The sequence below is a fragment of the Erythrolamprus reginae genome, chromosome 1 (genome assembly GCF_031021105.1).
Source record: "Erythrolamprus reginae isolate rEryReg1 chromosome 1, rEryReg1.hap1, whole genome shotgun sequence".
NCBI classification, from domain to species: domain Eukaryota; kingdom Metazoa; phylum Chordata; class Lepidosauria; order Squamata; family Dipsadidae; genus Erythrolamprus; species Erythrolamprus reginae.
Window position 1 is genome coordinate 159552020 of NC_091950.1, and position 16035 is coordinate 159568054.

Sequence of the window (16035 nt, forward strand, 5' to 3'; positions counted from 1 at the left end):
TTGGACTATACAAAACAAACCAGTACCTCTACAACCAGTTGTAGTCCAAAAAGAAAAGAGTGACAATCTTTATAGCCAGGTTGATCAGCATACATTTTGTGGATTATTATTTATGGGTATGGAGACTTTCCAGGTTTTTTAGACTTTTCATTTTAAAAAAGACCATCTCAGTGAAGCAAAGAAAAAGCTAGAGTGCTTCAAACCTGTTTTAAAAGCATGTGGTTTTGTTAATTGTTTGTGATAATTAATAGAAATTACAGTTTGTATTAAATCCACTGGGGCTTCTGCAAGCAACCATGGTTTAAAATGGCTTGTTCAGCTTTCAGAGACAGAGGAAAAATGAAAAAGAGAAAGGCCTCTGATAGCAAAATGTTTCCCACTTCAGGACAATGAAATCAGAACTTGAAAAAATATATTTGATAAAAGTTAAATAATAGTCTCCAAAGAGCCAAAGCACAGTTAACAGAGTCCTTAAGACCCACAGAAACTTGAATATTATACTGTATTAATACAAAATGCTAAACCCTTTCTAGGCTCTCTAATAAAAAATAAACTGTCAATTAATACTACAGTCTGAGCCACCTGTTACTATGTATTCAAGCATAAAGGAGAATTTAATTCAGTTTCCTCTGGTGTGACCCCTGCCTTGCTTATTTCAAGCCTTACCACCTGCAAGTTTTGCTTTCTAGCTTTTACTTGGCTATTGTCTTTGTGCAAGTTCTTATTTTGATATTAGCACTTCTGAGCAAAAAGGTCACTTGTGTTTGCACAACTTATTTATATGTGGTCAACTGAACCACAGTAAGTAAAATAACACAACTCCCTATGTCTGTATGACATACTAACCCATAAACTTGTTCCAAAAGATCACATAATTGGAAAATATCATTTACATGCCATTGGGTCCAGCCTCCTATTCAATGCAGGAAACCTGTCTGTGAATCATTAAAGCCTCTCCCCCCCCCTTTTTTTTTGAAATATGGGCAACATTTACTCATCATCATTTGAAGGTACCCACTCTCCAGGATATCTCAAAGGTTCGGAAAAGTTCAGCTAAACCAGCTTTCTTTTCAGTTAGCTTTAAAGCTACAGCTCATGTGGTTTTACAGATTTAAACTCATTCAGAATAAACTTCTGCTATCCTGTTTTAAATCCGTAGAATTGAACTTATCAAGATTCAATTCTATCCATTTATCCCGCTCTTTACAATTGATGGTAGAACACATACATTTGTTGGAGAGGGTTACAACAAAATAGTATTATAGTGCCGCCTCTTGTTACTGATTTAGATTTTGCCATCTTCACTGAGTAGCAGGTATACAGGTAGTCTTGACCATAATTTCACCCAACATTTCTGTTAAACGAATCACTGTAAAAAAAGAACTGGAGTTATTAAATTAATAATATTGTTAGGTGAATCTGGTTTCTCCATTAGTAACAGCAATAGCATCTTATATAATGCTTCACAGTGCTTTTACAGCTCTCTCTAAGCAGTTTACAGAGTCAGCATATGTTTCCCCCAACAATTTTATTTTATTTATTTATTTATTTAGTCCAATACATAATACACATTGAAGAGAATAGATATGTAGTAATATAACTAAAGAAACGAATAGAAGAAAAGATATAAAAGTATAGGTGAACAAATTTGAAAGGAAGAAAAGATAAATGAGATAAGGAGAGACAATTGGACAGGGGACGGAAGACACATTGGTGCATTTATGCACGCCCCTTACGATTGACCTCTTAGGAACCTGGAGAGGTCAATTGTGGATAGTCTAAGGGAGAAATGTTGGGGGTTAGGGGTTGACACTACTGAGTCAGGTAATGAGTTCCATCCTTCGACAACTCGGTTGCTGAAGTCATATTTTTTACAGTCAAGTTTGGAGTGGTTAATATTAAGTTTGAATCTGTTGCGTGTTCTTGTGTTGTTGCAATCTGGGTCCTCATTTTACCCACCTTGGAAGAATGGAAGGCTGAATCAACCTTGACCCTGGTGAGATTCGATCTGCCAAACTGCTGGCAGCTGATGATCAGAAGAAGTAGCCTGCAATACTGCACTCTAACCACTGCACCACTGTGGCTTCCCCATTGACTTTGCTTGTCAGAAGGCAGCAAAACATGACCCTGGAACACAACAAAACAACAAATATGAGTCAGCTGCCAAATGTCTGAATTACGATCCCATGACCAGGGGATGCTGCAATAGTCATAAGTATGAAAAACAGTCATAAGTCACTTTTTTCAGTGTTGTTGTAACATTGAATGGTCACTAAATGAGCTGTGGTAAGACAAGGATTACCTGTACTGATTATTGTCTCTTTCTTTTGTTCTGAACATATTGGAAGAAGATCATTTAGTGAAAGCCAACCATTGAATCCAGAGCTTTTGTGGAATAAAAAAAACTTGTGTTGTGACCTCACTCAAGCGTGTATTTGTGTGTAACAGTGGCACACACCAAGGACCTATGCCTACACACATTTCATCATTTGTCACCTTGTTCTTGTTCTACCTTTGTTCTTCACCAACCTCAGCTCATTCTGAACATTGGTTTTCTGTGTTTCCTCTACAGTTCAGATAATTTATATGTATTCTTCTTTAGTAACTACCCTTCTCCTTCATTCAAATTGCCTCTTCTGCTGTCTTACATTCCTTTTCTTTCAGGAATTGTTTGTGATAGTGCTTCTATTGTTTGCTTTTTTAAAGAGCAACCCCTCCCATCTTATTTTCCCATCAGGTTTCCTGCCATGAAATCAATTTTAAATTGTTATGGCTTCCTTAAAATCCATTTCTTTGAAGTTCAAGATAATGCACAGGATCGCTTCTTCTTAGTGCACTTACTTGTCTACTTCTTCAATTAAATCTTCCATGATAAATGTTATTAAGTTTTTAAAGTAGATTTTTATGGTCTGATTTTATGTATTAATTAGATTGATTTTATTATTGTCCCTTATATATGTTGTGAGCCGCCCCAGTCCTTGGAGAGAGGCGGCATACAAATCCAATGAAACAAACAAACAAACAAACAAACAAACAACCTTTCTCAACTGGAATTCCAAGGAATTTATGTTTCTATGTGAGTCAGGTTTGAAAAAATATCAATGTAGTGTACAAATAGCTCATGTTGTAAGCTGTAAATACAACAACTTTTATGTAGGAATTCCTGAAGTACTGTTTCCTCCAGAATTAAAAGTTGAAAAAAGCTGCTATACCATCAAAATAATTAATTCTTTTAGGCCTTCATTCCCTGAAGGAGGAAGTTGTTTGCAAGAAAACCCCCAGAATTTCCTGTAAAGACCATGATTCCTTTTTCCTAAAAGTATTTTGAGTCCTTAGTATTATAATCATTAATGCTATAAACTTTTTGAAAGGGTTTGCAATTTGCTTTTGGAAATCACCTTCTGATTCTCCACTTTGATTGGCTGGGACATAGAAACTATCACCAACAATGGTGGGTGATTAATTCATTCATCCATCCACTTAACCCAGATGCTTCCTGCAATATCTTAAATTTATTTACTGAGTTTTAGCAGCTATTGCTTTACTATACTGTGTAACTTGTTCTACTACTTCTGTTCATTTTAAACAATTATATTCTTTGACCTTTAACTCCCAAACCTAGGAATCTTGCACCAGGTTTCTGTTTATATTGATTATTTTATATTTGCCTTCCTGTACTAAGAATTCCAGCTCTCTTGTTTGATTTCTGAAATACTAAACATTAGCATGTGGGGAACAAAAATCTTGATGAGTCAATATACTTTTTAACTTTTCCTTTCCACTGAGTGGATTAATTGTCTCCCTTACGGCAACATTCCCATTACCTACTATAATAACTGAGCTTTATCTTTACTTTTCAGTTAAGCATTTTCATCTTGGTTAAAGTTTCATTTGAAAGGTCTCCTGATCAAACTCTTCATTATTTCAGCTAAGCCATTTTTCACCTGCCTTCATGAGGTGTTTATTCTGGGCCTAAATCAGGCAATGAATCCAAAAAATCCAAATCTTGCCAACATGATTTATATAACCAATCATCCTTCTTCTTCCGCTTGTCTTCCTTTATAAATGAAGATCATCTTCAAGTTTCTTGAGTTTCCTTCCTGGCTCTGCAAAATTTATGACAAGCCACAGTTGGGGTTTGCAATATTTTTGTCCTTCTGTGGATTAGCAGTAAGGAACAAATATGTATGGACTTGATCAACTTTCTTATCAAATCCTGATCCATGCCCAGGCAGGCAACACACTTCATAAGTAAATAGAGGAACCTGATCAGCACTGATTATTATTATTATTATTATTTATTGGACTTGTATGCTGCCCCTCTCCGCAGACTCGGGGCGGCTAACAACAGTGGTAAAACAACAGTTCTTATATAACATTCAGATATACCAGTAGCAGTGAGTCACTACCTTTTGGTTGTCTACTACTCACAGGGCACAACTGTTTCTTCTGAGATCTATAGGAATTAATTGTCTTCTGTCCTATTTTGTATCTTTCTGTTCCACTCAAGCCCAAAGTCAGCCTCTTCTGCAGAATACATCAAACCACAAATTAGCCAACTACATTTTAATTTAGGACATCCTGTAAACCAATCTACTGATTCCAGGCAAGAGCTTATGGGGCATGCATTGATCTGCTCTTCCTGGGTGACTGTTCAGTTTTGGCTGCCTGAAATGCTTATATTTCACTTTGCATAAGAATAAGAACAGGAAGAAGACTAATTGTAAATGCAGGTACATAATATATACATATACCTCAGTGGTGGTTTTTCCTTCTTCAGTCCGGTTCTAAGAATCAGTAGCGCTGGCAATGGGAGGCTCCACCCACCCGGGATGCTTTAGCTTCTGTGCATGTGCAAACTGGTAGTAAAGGGTTTTAGAACCCACTACTGATATACCCTGAAAAAACACAGACACACAGGCTGCTATGGTAAAATTTCACACTGCTCCTGAAATAATTTAGTCTATATATGAAAATTATTCCAGGAGCAGTTGGCTACAATAAACAAACAGCCTGATAATGAGGCTGCTGAAAGAAAAAAACGGTTTGAGAATATTATTAGTAAATGTATTCCTTTTTAAGATGATGTCACAAGCTGTAAATGGAGTTTTTGGTTGAAATTGGGGACAGCTGTAACAAACATTTATTAGCATAGAGCTATTGACCCTCACCACTAGCCTCAAGCCTTATGGAGGTAGCCAGCAAAATGAGACCAGAAAGAAGACTTGCATGGGAGCGATGCATTAAAATGGCTTTATGGTTCACTGTTTTACTTTATTGGGTAAGGTGTTGGTTGTGTGTGTGTTTTAAATGTGTAAATGTATCTCACTTTGTATCTAGAGTATAAAATGTTACATTTTTTCCACCAAGGTCTAGATTCTGTTATGTGTTATAATAGCACAATTAGCCATATAGGATAACTGGAAATATAATCGCTTAGAAAATAAACTTGATAAGATTGTGCTTGTACCTGCACAATGTGCTAAATCATAAAGCAGTATTTCCAAACCACAATGGCAAAACTGAGGGTTTTTCCCCCCCAACTTGCATAATTTAGCATTTCAAACTTTTTGTGGGGCCACAGGATTTCCAAGGTATAAAATTTTAAAGCAAATTACATTTTTCACTAAATGTAAATGACTAATTTAAAATGCTTTGATTAAATGCTTCCTTTTCCTGTAATTCATACTATTTATAATTTTTCAGCTGTAGAATAAGTAATATATAATGACTTGATTTACTTTGCATTAAACATGGTTTTCCTGAATTTGTATGTTGTATATACACAGCTGTGTTTTTAAAATACACTGTGTTTAAATTGGTAAAATGTAATGCTTCAGATAGTCTTGAGTATTTTTCAAACAGTTGGTGACTTTGCTATGATTCTCTTAGAATATTTTCCTTTAAAAATCCATAAATATCGGCTTTTCCTATTTTTTAAAGAATTTCTTTAAGAATATACAGTAGTAGCCTGATTTCTTCTGCACTATTGATTTATGTGTGAAATTCTAAACATCCCTCCTGAAACTTTTTAAAAGTAAAGAGCCTGCAATTTGTTATATCATGGCTTGTTTAATATGGAATAATCCATGAACCACAGAATGAATTAGAAACCAAACAAACCACATAATGACCTAGTTTGATGTTTAAATCCTAGCCTTGGTCAGAAAAGATTAACTCTACTCTGAGCTTGGAGCAAATGACTGTGCAAGTAACAATCAAGATTTTTATCTATACTTATTTCCCTTGTTTGACTTTGAATATCCAGGTTACAAATACTGTAGTTTGAAATTAAATTGACTAAAATATATTGGCCTTCATGAAGAATAACCTCTAGCTATTTTTCTCAATTATGCTTTAATTTCCCAAATTATAGGTTGCTGGAGCTGTGTTAATAATCACAGGTGTGTGTGTTCAAGTGAGACTCCATAATGCTTTTTTGATACTGAAAGAAGCTGCTTCAGGAGTAGCTGTGACGGTAACAGTTATTGGTTTGCTTATTATCATTCTGTCTGGCTTTGGAGCAATTGCTTTATTCAGATCTAACAAAGCCATGATCAAATTGGTAAGTGCTATTCAAATATATTACATGCAATAGTGTAGTTAATCATGATTTGTTTAATTAATCTCAATGTGGTTATGATGGAACCTCAGTTTTCTTTGGATTTGCTAGATGCCATAGCAATACTGTATCTCCTTAAGTTCTGATTCTTTCATAGATCAGCTCTTAAGGTAAGATTGGACTAAACCCATTGCAGCCCTAAGCTCATACACATGGAAACAAATTGTATCCTGGTGTCAAGAAAATAAGCTAGAAATTCTGTATATATAATTGTTCATTACTGAATAGCAGTAATAAACCAACATTGAATATATTTTTATTTGCACTGAATGTAAAAATTGTTCTATTTTGTAAGAAGCTACAAATATGTCAGATAGTTTTATGCCATTTAAATTCCAATTGTGTTACTGTGTTGGGGAAAACTTTCTGATAATAGTGCTTGTTGATTTTAATGCTAATATGCCCCAAAATAAGTTGGCCTGGAAATGTACACATATAAAGCAGTCACTATATAACTAGAGCCAAGTTTTTACCATGTATGGTCCTGGTGGCTTGACTTGGATACAATCAACCTCTCAGTTTCAACCCTTTCTAATGGTGACTTCATCATTTTGACCTATCCAAGTTGATAAGTGACTGCAATAATGGATGAATGTTGAGTTTGGCTTTGCAGTTGTCCCAGAGTAACGTTGACATACCAGGCAGGCTAAGAATTGGACCTTTGAATAAGAGAGTTAGGGATGGATATAGAAGCGTAAAAATAACAATGCTGTGTTCTAAAAAGCAGTTCTGATAAATTGCTGGCTTTTAAATTAAACAAGTCTCTCTCTCTCTTTCTGACTAGTTCACAGGTTTACTGGTGTTGCTCTTGATCGCTGAAATCCTAATTGTTGTCACTGCCTACGCATGCCGAATAACGGTGAGGTTTAGGAACAAAGGTTTCTGATTCAAAACACAAGTCTTGCCTTCAAACTGGAGGGGAGACAAACCATTTGCTTCTTGAGGTGTGGATTCTCAAGAGGAATGGAGAATTGTCATAATGGGAACTAATTCTTGAGTTCTGCTAGCTACCTGTATGTCCAATACACCATTCTGGACTTTGCCATTTCTTTACTAAAGGGTGCTTTTTTTGTCTTCTCTGAGAAATGGAAAAAGAGGAAGTGGGTGACAAGATTTATACAAACAGTGATTATCTGTTAGCCTAATATTGTATGATAAGTTATCTCCCAAATCACTCTGGCAGAGGAGGCAACTACAATGGAGCAGAGCTTGACCTGATGTGCAATTTAATATTCAACTGAGAATAGTTCTATGCTAAAAAAAAAATAGAATGGTGTATGTGTTTCAGTTGGCTGCTTTTTCCTAAACAATTAAGTATTCCACCATTTATTTATTTATTTTTTATTTATTTATTTTGTCCAATACACAATGAGGGTTTTAGTGGGTATATATCTATATACACATAGTAAAATACATGATGAAGGTTATAGAGGAGATACTCATAGTAAAATATATCTAAGAAATAATAGAAAAGAAGATAAAGTAATAGAACATATCAATGAAAGAACAAGAGATATAGGAATAGAAGAAAGGTATAGGAGATATAGGAAAGCAATAGGACAGGGGATGGAAGGCACTCTAGTGCACTTTTACTCGCCCCTTACTGACCTCTTAGGAATCTGGATAGGTCAACCGTAGATAATCTAAGGGTAAAGTGTTGGGGGTTTGGGGATGACACTATGGAGTCCGGTAATGAGTTCCACGCTTCGACAACTCAGTTACTGAAGTCATATTTTTCACAGTCAAGTTTGGAGCGGTTAATATTAAGTTTAAATATGTTGTGTGCTCTTGTGTTGTTGTGGTTGAAGCTGAAGTAGTCGCCGACAGGCAGGACATTGCAGCATATGATCTTGTGGGCAATACTTAGACTAGAACAAGCTACTTTATAAGGAACACCACTGCTAATCATGTCACGATAGTGTTCATAATGGGCAGATAAAAGACAAACATGTTTAACACTATTTGATTTTTAGAGGAAGCGATCACCTTCTCTTCAAAATAATTAGTAATAATTGGTTAACCTAAAATATAAATGGCTTTTCATTGCTATTAGTAGTGCAATTTTACAGTACAGTTTAGGAATGTTATAATTAATATGTCAGTTGGATTCACAGTAAAAGGAGTATAAACAACCTAGGGTCAATTATAAGCATTAAAAAGATTTTGAAAGGTCTATGTCCTGAATGCCCTAGAGTCTAGAATTTCCATTTTTCCTCCTACCCAACAACTGAGAAAAGGGAGTGAGGGGATAGGTAATATTTAGTAATTTTAATTTTAAGAATGTTTAATTCAGGCTTTCTGAGTACTGTTGTATTAAATTTCTAAATGTTTGGGGAGGCTGAATAGAATAATAATAATTACCTATTAAATCAACTTGCCTCAGCTTAAACTTCCAATACAATCTATGGAATAGTTAATTTGCTTTATCCTATATCTCCACAGCTACATCAGACTGTATCCAAAAATTTCATGAAGATTCTGAACAATTATGATAAGAAAGTACAGATCACCAAGGGGGTGGACATTTTCCAGGCACAGGTAAGGAATCCCCCCCCCACACACACAACTGAACCTTAATTTAAGACAAACATTGGTAGCGTGAATTCTCACTTGCGTTAGAGGAACAGGGAAAGAAATGAAATACTAATTCTAGTAAATAGGCTCAAACCTTTAGAATAGTTGTAGCTGCTGCTGCTTCCGATTTGTTGTTTTACAATTGAAAAGTTTGAACCTCACAGTTTGATTAGACTGCTGATCTGTATTCAGAGTCAGGGTTTATACAATTCCACTGGGCTAAACTGGAGCTAACTAGCATGTGGCTAATTGCCATTGGCCTCAAAGCTTTCCAACTCAGTTAAAGGTTCAATATACAGTAGTTCGCAACCAGGTGATTACTGGGTAATGTTCAAAGGGAATGTTCAAATAGAATTCCTCCAAGTAAATCACCTTTGTGGATTATTTTTTTTAATGCCTGTAGATATGTGGGGGAAATGACATGGACATCCCTAATATGAATCTGAGTTGTGTCTAGTAAAATGTATAAGAAAATTAGAGTTTTCCAGAACTGCAAAGCTTTTTTGAATTATGTCCAACATGACTGTTCTCCATTTATCTATTATGAATGTCTAGATTATTAACTTCTCTGTTGTTGAGGCAATGTAAACCAGTAATTTAATGATTCCAGAAGACACTGTAAATATTTAGGGGGATGACACCTTTTTTATAGGGAAAACTTGGAATGGTTTACAATTCCAAAATCTAATGTTAGTAGGGAAACAAAGAAAGGATCTTCTATGATCTGCATTGATCCCATCACGTCTTCATCTTCCCACTGTCAAGACCTTTAAGAAAGATGTTCAGCTAGACAGTGATGGCAAACCCATGACGTGGGTGACACAGGTGGCAGGCAGAGCTATATCTGCTGGTACGCTCAGCTCCAACATGCATGTGTGTGCCGGCCATCTGATTTTTGGCTCACACAGAGGCTCTGGGGAGATGTTTTTGGCTTCCAGAGAGCCTCCGGGGGATGGGAGAAGGCGTTTTTACCCTAACCCGGCTCCAGGGAAGCCTTTGGAGCCTGGGGAGGGTGAAACACCAGCCTACTGGGTCTACCAGAAGTTGGGAAACAGGGTGTTTCCAGCCTCCAGAGGATCTCCGGGGGGGAGGGGGAAACTATTTTCGCCCTCCCCAGGCATTGAACTATGGGCATGGGCACTCACGCATGTGCGATAGCCTGTGCCCATGCTCTTTGGGCACCCAAGGAAGAAAAGGTTTGCCATTAATGGGCTAGACTGTGAGCAGAAAATATCTGCATTTACTTAAGGAAGTGAAGCTACTGACTCACGAGACAGTGTATTCTCTGTTACCAACTCGCATACTTTCCTCCCTACTGTAGTTTCAATGCTGTGGTGTGGACAACTTTACAGACTGGCAAAATACAACCTTTGGACTGATCTCCTCATCCATCCCCAAAAGCTGCTGCAGAGTGCCTGTGGAAAACTGTGTTACTAATCTAAATGATCTATTTGGCATTAATCAGCAGGTAAAACCCCATATTGCCATCATCCCTTTTGTTAAATCTTGCCAGGGGGAGATGCCATCTAAAGAACATTTTATAGAGATTTTCCTTATATGATATGGCCATTGACAGTTTCTGATTTCTTTCCCAAAGCTTTTGCCAATTATCCAAATATGTTATATCCAAAATTTTTAGCCCATACTGTCATCATCATCTTTGACTTGTTCTTCTTCTATTTTATAATTTTATAATTATATAATATCCTTATCGATTTGTCATCAGTCCCCACTAATATCTTATCCAGTCTTCTTAATTCTCTATAACCCCACCCCACCCCCCCCGTTTTCACATGTTTCACACAACACGACTATATCTGCAGGTATGACCACCACTCTATTCCACCCCTTGGTCTTTTAGTTCTATACTGCTTTTCAATTCACCTTTCTCATTTAGCATTTCTTTCATGTTTATAAGATTTCGGTGTGGTTAATGCTTCTGAAAGGGAGAGCAAGGCTGATATTTTCATATGTTTCTGTTGTTTAATTTTATCCCACGTTGATAACAATGAGTTTCTTATATAATGCCTTTGGAAATATCAATGTGCCATGTTTCTCCCTAACTAGATAAATGAATACCACTCTAGTTGGAGGACGTGACCCTCCAATAATAATAGAAACATAGAAGACTGATGGCAGAAAAAGACCTCATGGTCCATCTAGTCTGCCCTTATACTATTTCCTGTGTTTTATCTTAGGATGGATATATGTTTATCCCAGGCATGTTTAAATTCAGTTACTGTGGATTTACCAACCACGTCTGCTGGAAGTTTGTTCCAAGGATCTACTACTCTTTCAGTAAAATGATATTTTCTCATGTTGCTTTTGATCTTTCCCCCAACTAACTTCAGGTTGTGTCCCCTTGTTCTTGTGTTCACTTTCCTATTAAAAACACTTCCCTCCTGAACCTTATTTAATAATAATCTTCAATATTCTGGGAATATATTGTTAAATGGACTAAGCAAATAATTTTGTCGTTCAGGATGATTACTTTCAAGTTACTATATCTATATGGCAACGAGAGAATCTAACACATGACATATCTTGGTTTTAAGTGGATTCTTTTGCTAACTCTCCTACCCACTCTGATTAGAACTAATTGAGAAAAGAGTAGAACCACTGTATCCTCACCAGTGGAGGGCTACCAAATTTTTACTACCACACTGTGGGCGTGGCTTAGGCCTTTTCTTTCAACATCTTTCAGTGCAAATTGGGTGCTCTGGGGTGGAGCTCCATTTCCACTACCCCACTGCGTTCCCCCCCATCCAGGCAGTAGCCCACCCCTGCCTCAATCCCAAAGTAACCATAACGTCTAACATTTATAGTCCATGCCTGTAGGTTCTCCCTCCTTCTCTCTCTAGGCTCTCTAATGGTTTATCATTTTAATTGTTGGCTGAATTTAGCTTTTAATTTTTATTAGCTTTTAAGAAACATCCATTGCAATTATTTGAATGCATTTTCTCTCTTCTTTCTCAGGGCTGTCTTCTAAAACTAAAAACCTGGACTGAAAGAAACGTTTCTGCACTTGGGGGGCTCGCAGTTCTTGTTATAATTGGTCAGGTAAGCATAAAAGGCTTAAATAAAGGACGACAATAGCAGCATTTGGTGTTTGGTTGGAGAGACAAATCAGAGTGCTCAGACTTTCAAAGTAAAAAATATTTGGGATCCTTAACCACTATTTCTCTTGTACAATAGCTCTACATGCTATTGCTTTCAGTAGAGCTTTAGAGCTAAGTGCCATCTAACGGGAATGATCTATTTCATTTTCCTACTCACCATGTGTCACAATTAAATCACTTTCTGCATGTTCTATACTTTCTCGTCAGGTAACTGGGATCGCGCTTTGCTATATTCTGCTGAAAATAATAAATGAAAACTATGTCATCATTGAATATTCACATCATTGATATCATTGAACAAGAAGCCGGCATTCATTTTGAGACTGCAAAATTGAATGGAAATTGAAATATGTTTTTCTTCTTTTTGTCTTGCCAAATAAAGTGTACCAAATAAAATGTTCTAAAATACAGTTGTTGCATTGGTGGTATTCTTCCCTCCTATTTTCGTGACCCCTCTGGTTCTGCCTTATTAACAAAAGCAATCTGTAAACATTTAAATTGCTAAAATGTTGACACCCTACTTCACACAGTACAATCCCACTCAAATTTTCTTGTATTCACTATGGTATTTATAGGATAACCATCTTTAAAAAGAAGTGTGGGTTTAATACACTCGGATAACCGGGATGTATAATAATTAGCAACGCAAAGCCTGGTTGGTTAGATGAATGAATGTGCAAGTATTGCTTAGCAGGGCACTTACAAGGAACTCTGCTAGTCATATAAATAGCATGGGAAAATGGTAGATAGTAACATACTAAGAAGTAAAGTCAAGCTCACTTCCTGGAAATGTACTTGGATAGAGCCATGCAATTTTCTTGAATAAAATGGGAATTTACCTCCTCAAAAATGTCAGTAATGGTAATCTAGCCTACAGCACTTGTCTTTTAGGCTTGTGTCTACTTAGCTTTCTAGATCAATCAAAGTTGATCAGATGTTGCATAAAATGCTTCACTAATGTAAGGACAACTAATCAAAATAATATGGATACACAATTTATGCAGTTTTTAGATAGCACCAACCTAAAGTGATATTTTAAAGACAACCTACCCCTTCAAGTACTGGAGTAAATTAATAAACTCCAACTCCAAAAGCCAAGTATGGTGCAATAGGTAAATACTACACAAATAACCACTAAACCCATTCTTCTAATATAGTGCAGATGCTTAAATTTAGAGTAGACATAAACTAATGACATTCATTCTCCTTCTCAGAAACAAGGTCAGCTATCTCCCATGTTAATCTCTCTGAAATTAAGCCAGGTTTTTTTAAATGACTTGGATCATAAATTCCACTTTTGACCTTCAAGGAAAACTGTTTCAAATCACTTGCTAATTTCACTCGTTTTCCCTCTATCTTCATTTTTCTGGATAGAAATTCCAAACCCATTTTATTAGAAAATATCTCTATTAATGTCCCCCAAAAGAGAATTGCACCAGCTGTAGAATTTCCTTTATAGGGCTAAAATATTGTCTTAGCATTTCTCCTTCCTGGCCTCCTGGAAAATATTCATTTGTTATATGTATCTGAAGGAGTCTGCTCAGAATCTGCAAATCTATCAGCTAATAAACTAGAACTGTTTGGGGGGGGGGCGGGCGGATCTACTATTTTGTTATAACAAAATCTGAAAATATCTGACTAAATGGAACACTAGAGTAAAGCATTTGATGTGTGTATGAGAGGGAGGGAGATATTGAACGAATGTGTTTTTAGAGAAGACAAAGCAGTCTGATGAGATTAGCGGTAATCCCATGGACTCTGAACTGCAAACCGAAGTTAATGAAGGTGTGCTAAATTCTGGATTTCTATATTTAGCACCAAAAAACCCAGGTGGAATTGTCTGATATTTTAGTTTTCAGAGGAAGAGCCCATTGTGACTTTTTCTAAGAAGGTGCTGATGCTGGTGAAATATTATTGAAGGTGGTTTTTGTTAACTATAGTTTCACTATGGATATGGTGCTTCTGGCCATAGATGCAGATGCATCCATGAGCAAGGCTGAAATTACGCTCCTGTCAGATTGAAGGACATTTTCCTCTATTAAGAATTAGTGGAACTCTACAATTGCTTAAATCACCAGTCAAGCGTAGCTGGGAAATTACAAGCCTCTCAGTATAATGACCATACTGGATTAAGGCATCTAAACAGATTAACAAGCAGCACATTTATCAGTGCTTAAATAAGGATGCTACAGTTAACAGGAGCCAGCGTGGGTGGGTCCGTCCATCCATCCCTCATTTATCTATCTAATCCATCTACCCACCTATGTACCACCTCCATTTCTATCCACTTTATTATTTTTATAAATAACTGAAAGTTGCTAATACACCCCCCCCACCATATTTTCCCCACAACCCTAAACTGAATTTGGGGCTGAGAGAGCTTTCTTGCCTAAGAAAGTCTCTTGGCTTCTGGCTTGGTGCCTTAACCATAGGCCAAAGAGGTTCTCAAAACAATCTCTTTTGTAAGGGATTTAGTAGATGAGTAGGCATGGGCATTTATTTCTTGGACTTTAGAAAAGCCTTTGACATGGTGCCTTCTAGCAATGTTTCTTAAAATATGAAATAGATACTATTGGATGATGGGCTATCCTGTCTTCAGCTATTCAACATTTTTGTCAATTACCTGGAGTTAAGGGAATACTTACAAAGTTTACAGATACAAAATTGGGAATACGAGTTTAAATTTTAAAAGATCTAACAGTCTTGAACAGTGAGGTAATAGGAATAGGGTGGAAGATGTATAAAAGAAAAATGGCTTTGAGAAATGTAAGGTACAAATATAGGAAGAAGTTTGATAGTCATATATTATGAAGGGGATGTAAGTATCCTTGTTGAATAGATATTAAAATTAGCTAGTGGTGCTTCAATCAGATGAAAAACTAGAGACAAATTCAGAGGGGAATCAGATTGGGATGTTTTTTAACCTACAGAAAAATGACCAAAGGCAGATATGATCTCTGTCCCTTTCATGTTGGAAACACTGTTTAAGGTGCTTTTGAGCTGAAAGGATTAGCCAGTGACAAGGCAGATATGATTACAATCTTCAAATGTTTTAAGTCACACAGGAGTGGATTTTATTGACCTAGGGCAGTGATGGTGAACCTTTTTTTCCTTGGGTGCCAAAAAAACATGCACACATGCTATTGTTCATGTGCGAGTGCTCACACCAATAATTCGATGCCTGGGGAAGGCGAAAACAGCTACACCTCACCCCGGAGGCCCTCTGGAGGCTGGAAATGGCCTGTTTCCCAACTTATGGTGGGCTCAGTAGGCTTGAGTTTTACCCTCCTCAGGCTCCAAAGCCTTTTCCAGAGCCGTGGAAGGCTAATAACATCCTCCCCCATCACCTGAGAGGCTGTGTGTGAGCCAAAAATCAACTGACTGGCACACACATGCACATTGGAGCAGAGCTAGGGCAAGGACTCGCGTGCCAGTAGATATGGGTCTGCGTGCCACCTGTGGCACCCATGCCATAGGTTCACCATCACTGACCTAGAGGGTAGAACTAAAACCAACAAAGTGCAAGAAAAGATGTTCAGAGCTGAATATCAGGAGGAGCATCTTGATAATACAAGCTATCAGCCAGTGGAAGAGGCTGCTCCATGACATAGTGAGTTCTTTTATTAGAAGTCTTCAGAGAGATAATCATCTTTTGTACAATTTGCAAAAATCATCTGTAGAGAACCTGCACTAAATATATGAGTGCACATGCATGCAAAC

General features: G+C 37.0%; 1 protein-coding gene and 1 long non-coding RNA gene across 3 annotated transcripts; one reads left to right on the top strand and one right to left on the bottom strand.

The window, feature by feature from the left end:
- Positions 1–361: 361 nt before the first annotated feature.
- Positions 362–5016, bottom strand: LOC139159598 (uncharacterized). Of its 2 annotated transcripts, XR_011557815.1 has the most exons (4): positions 4755–5016; positions 4432–4527; positions 1960–2127; positions 362–1369 (listed from the first exon to the last, which is right to left on the bottom strand). It is a non-coding gene; the product is annotated as an uncharacterized lncRNA (long non-coding RNA). The 2 variants fall into 2 exon arrangements; XR_011557814.1 differs by lacking the exon at positions 362–1369 and having other exon boundaries at positions 1623–2127.
- A 16-nt stretch (positions 5017–5032) lies between these two features.
- LOC139159589 (tetraspanin-6-like) lies at positions 5033–12725 on the top strand. Its single transcript, XM_070736895.1, has 7 exons — positions 5033–5281; positions 6377–6565; positions 7407–7481; positions 9065–9160; positions 10518–10664; positions 12173–12256; positions 12523–12725. Exons 1-7 carry the CDS (start codon positions 5189–5191, stop codon positions 12601–12603), a joined length of 765 nt encoding a protein of 254 aa, XP_070592996.1. The 5' UTR covers positions 5033–5188; the 3' UTR covers positions 12604–12725.
- Positions 12726–16035: the final 3310 nt, after the last annotated feature.